The sequence below is a fragment of the Aegilops tauschii genome, chromosome 3 (assembly GCF_002575655.3).
Source record: "Aegilops tauschii subsp. strangulata cultivar AL8/78 chromosome 3, Aet v6.0, whole genome shotgun sequence".
Classification (NCBI taxonomy): domain Eukaryota; kingdom Viridiplantae; phylum Streptophyta; class Magnoliopsida; order Poales; family Poaceae; genus Aegilops; species Aegilops tauschii.
In genome coordinates this window covers 130392040-130393924 of record NC_053037.3, presented here as the reverse complement: position 1 = coordinate 130393924, position 1885 = coordinate 130392040, and the positions used below count along the sequence as shown (strand labels likewise).

General features: G+C 54.7%; 1 protein-coding gene across 1 annotated transcript; it reads right to left on the bottom strand.

The window, feature by feature from the left end:
* Positions 1 to 1052: 1052 nt before the first annotated feature.
* LOC141042770 (uncharacterized) lies at positions 1053 to 1657 on the bottom strand. The gene is made up of 2 exons (XM_073511659.1): positions 1289 to 1657; positions 1053 to 1202 (listed from the first exon to the last, which is right to left on the bottom strand). Exons 1-2 carry the CDS (start codon positions 1655 to 1657, stop codon positions 1053 to 1055), a joined length of 519 nt encoding a protein of 172 aa, XP_073367760.1.
* Positions 1658 to 1885: the final 228 nt, after the last annotated feature.

Here is a 1885-nt window from a genome sequence, read left to right as displayed (position 1 = left end):
AAACGGGGGTCCTGTTCATCGGGAGGGGTGTGGCGTACCGCAAAAAGGGACTCCACGGGCTACTGTTCATCCACCGTCGACCTCCTCCAGCCTCCACATGCGACTGTTCATCCACGGGCTCCTGTTCATCCAGCCTCCACCGCACGCTCCTCCACTGGCTACTGTTCAACGAGCCCTCTCCACGGGGGTCTTGTTCAACCACCCCTCCACGGGATACTGTTCATCCAGCCCTCCACCGGCTACTGTTCAACCAGCCCTATATCGGCTACTGTTCAACCAGCCCTCCACGGGGTCCTGTTCATCCAGCCCTCCATGGGGTCGTGTTCATCCACCGGCTCGATCGATCGGGGTACTGTTCATCCAGCGGCAACGGCCTCTACTACCACGGGGTCCTGTTCATCCAACGCCCCACTGGGAACGGTTCATCCAAACCCCCTCAACAACGCTCACTGTTCATCCAGGGAAGGAGGTAGCAGTGTTCGATCGGCTTCAGTTAGCAGCTGTAGCGAAGGAATCACTCGGGTTCAGTTAACAGCAAGGATCGATCAATCGCTCGGGTTCAATAACGCATAGCCTCCAGTGCAATCGCTCGGGTTCAGTTAGAGCCCAATGCCTCGCTCGGGTTCAGTTAGAGCCCAACGCCTCGCACACACGCGCGTACGTACGAGAGAAACGCGCATCGCTCGGCCCCCGACCAGCCACCGTAACCGGGAACTCCCCGATATTTTCCTCGCCCTTGCTTCTACCACGGTTTTTTCTGTCATGGACGGCCCAAAGAATGTCATGCAGCTGCGTCTCCGGCCTGCCCAGGACGAAAAGCCCATTTTCTATCATGATTTTTTGTCATAGAAGTAGGAGCCCACCACATCTATGATGATACCGGGTTTTGTCACAATTATCGTCATAGAAGTGTCATAAGTATGACAGAAAAAAATTTCGTTCGAGCCAAAATGTCACGGATGTGTCTTTTTTTGTAGTGAGTGGGATGATCTGGAGTCCCTGAGCAGGCTGGTGGATCTTCTTGGCATGGAATTGACAGGCTTCACAGGATCTCACCAGCTCAGTGGCATTGTAGAGCGCCGTGGGCGAGTAGAAACGCTGTGGAACGCCTTGCCCACAAGGGTGCGCGATGAAGAGTGATTCCCACAATCCCCACCGTGGATGTTAGGCAACAGCTCGCGCCCCTGCTCCTTGGAGATACACTGCAATGAGACGTCGTTTGGGTGTCTCCGGTAAAGCTTGCCATCCGTAGGCTGTAAGCGGTGGCCTGACGCACCACACGATGTACGTCTTCCTCCTTCTTCGGCAGGGTGCCTCGGAGCAGGCATGCCTTTAACTCCTCGGTCCAGCATCCCTCCTGAGGTTCGAGCGCCAGGAGGAGGCGGGCTCCTGAAGTTGGGCCACATGCCGGGGCGTCCGGGGAGGGGGTTAGGGGCGGTTCCTCCAGAAGCAGCGCCGGGCCTGCGGTGGGGGGAGCCGCCGCCGCCGATGGCTTGAGGAGCCGTTCCTCGAAGATACCAGGCTTCTGGGGTTCGCGCCGGGATGCCCTCTTGGCGATGTCATCCGCCTCCTTGTTCGTTCCACGCGGCACGTGCTGCAATTCCAAGCCCGAGAATCGTTTTTCAGTTTTGCATACCTCTTCTAGGTATGCCTCCATGTGCTCGTTGAAACGTCTCCAACGTATCTATAATTTTTGATTGTTCCATGCTATTATATTATCTGTTTTGGATGTTTAATGGGCTTTAATATGCTTTTTTATATTATTTTTGGGACTAACCTATTAACCGAAGGCCCAGTGCAAATTGCTGTTTTTTTTGCCTATTTCAGTGTTTCGCAGAAAAGGAATATCAAACGGAATCCAAACGGAACGAAACCTTCGCGAGGA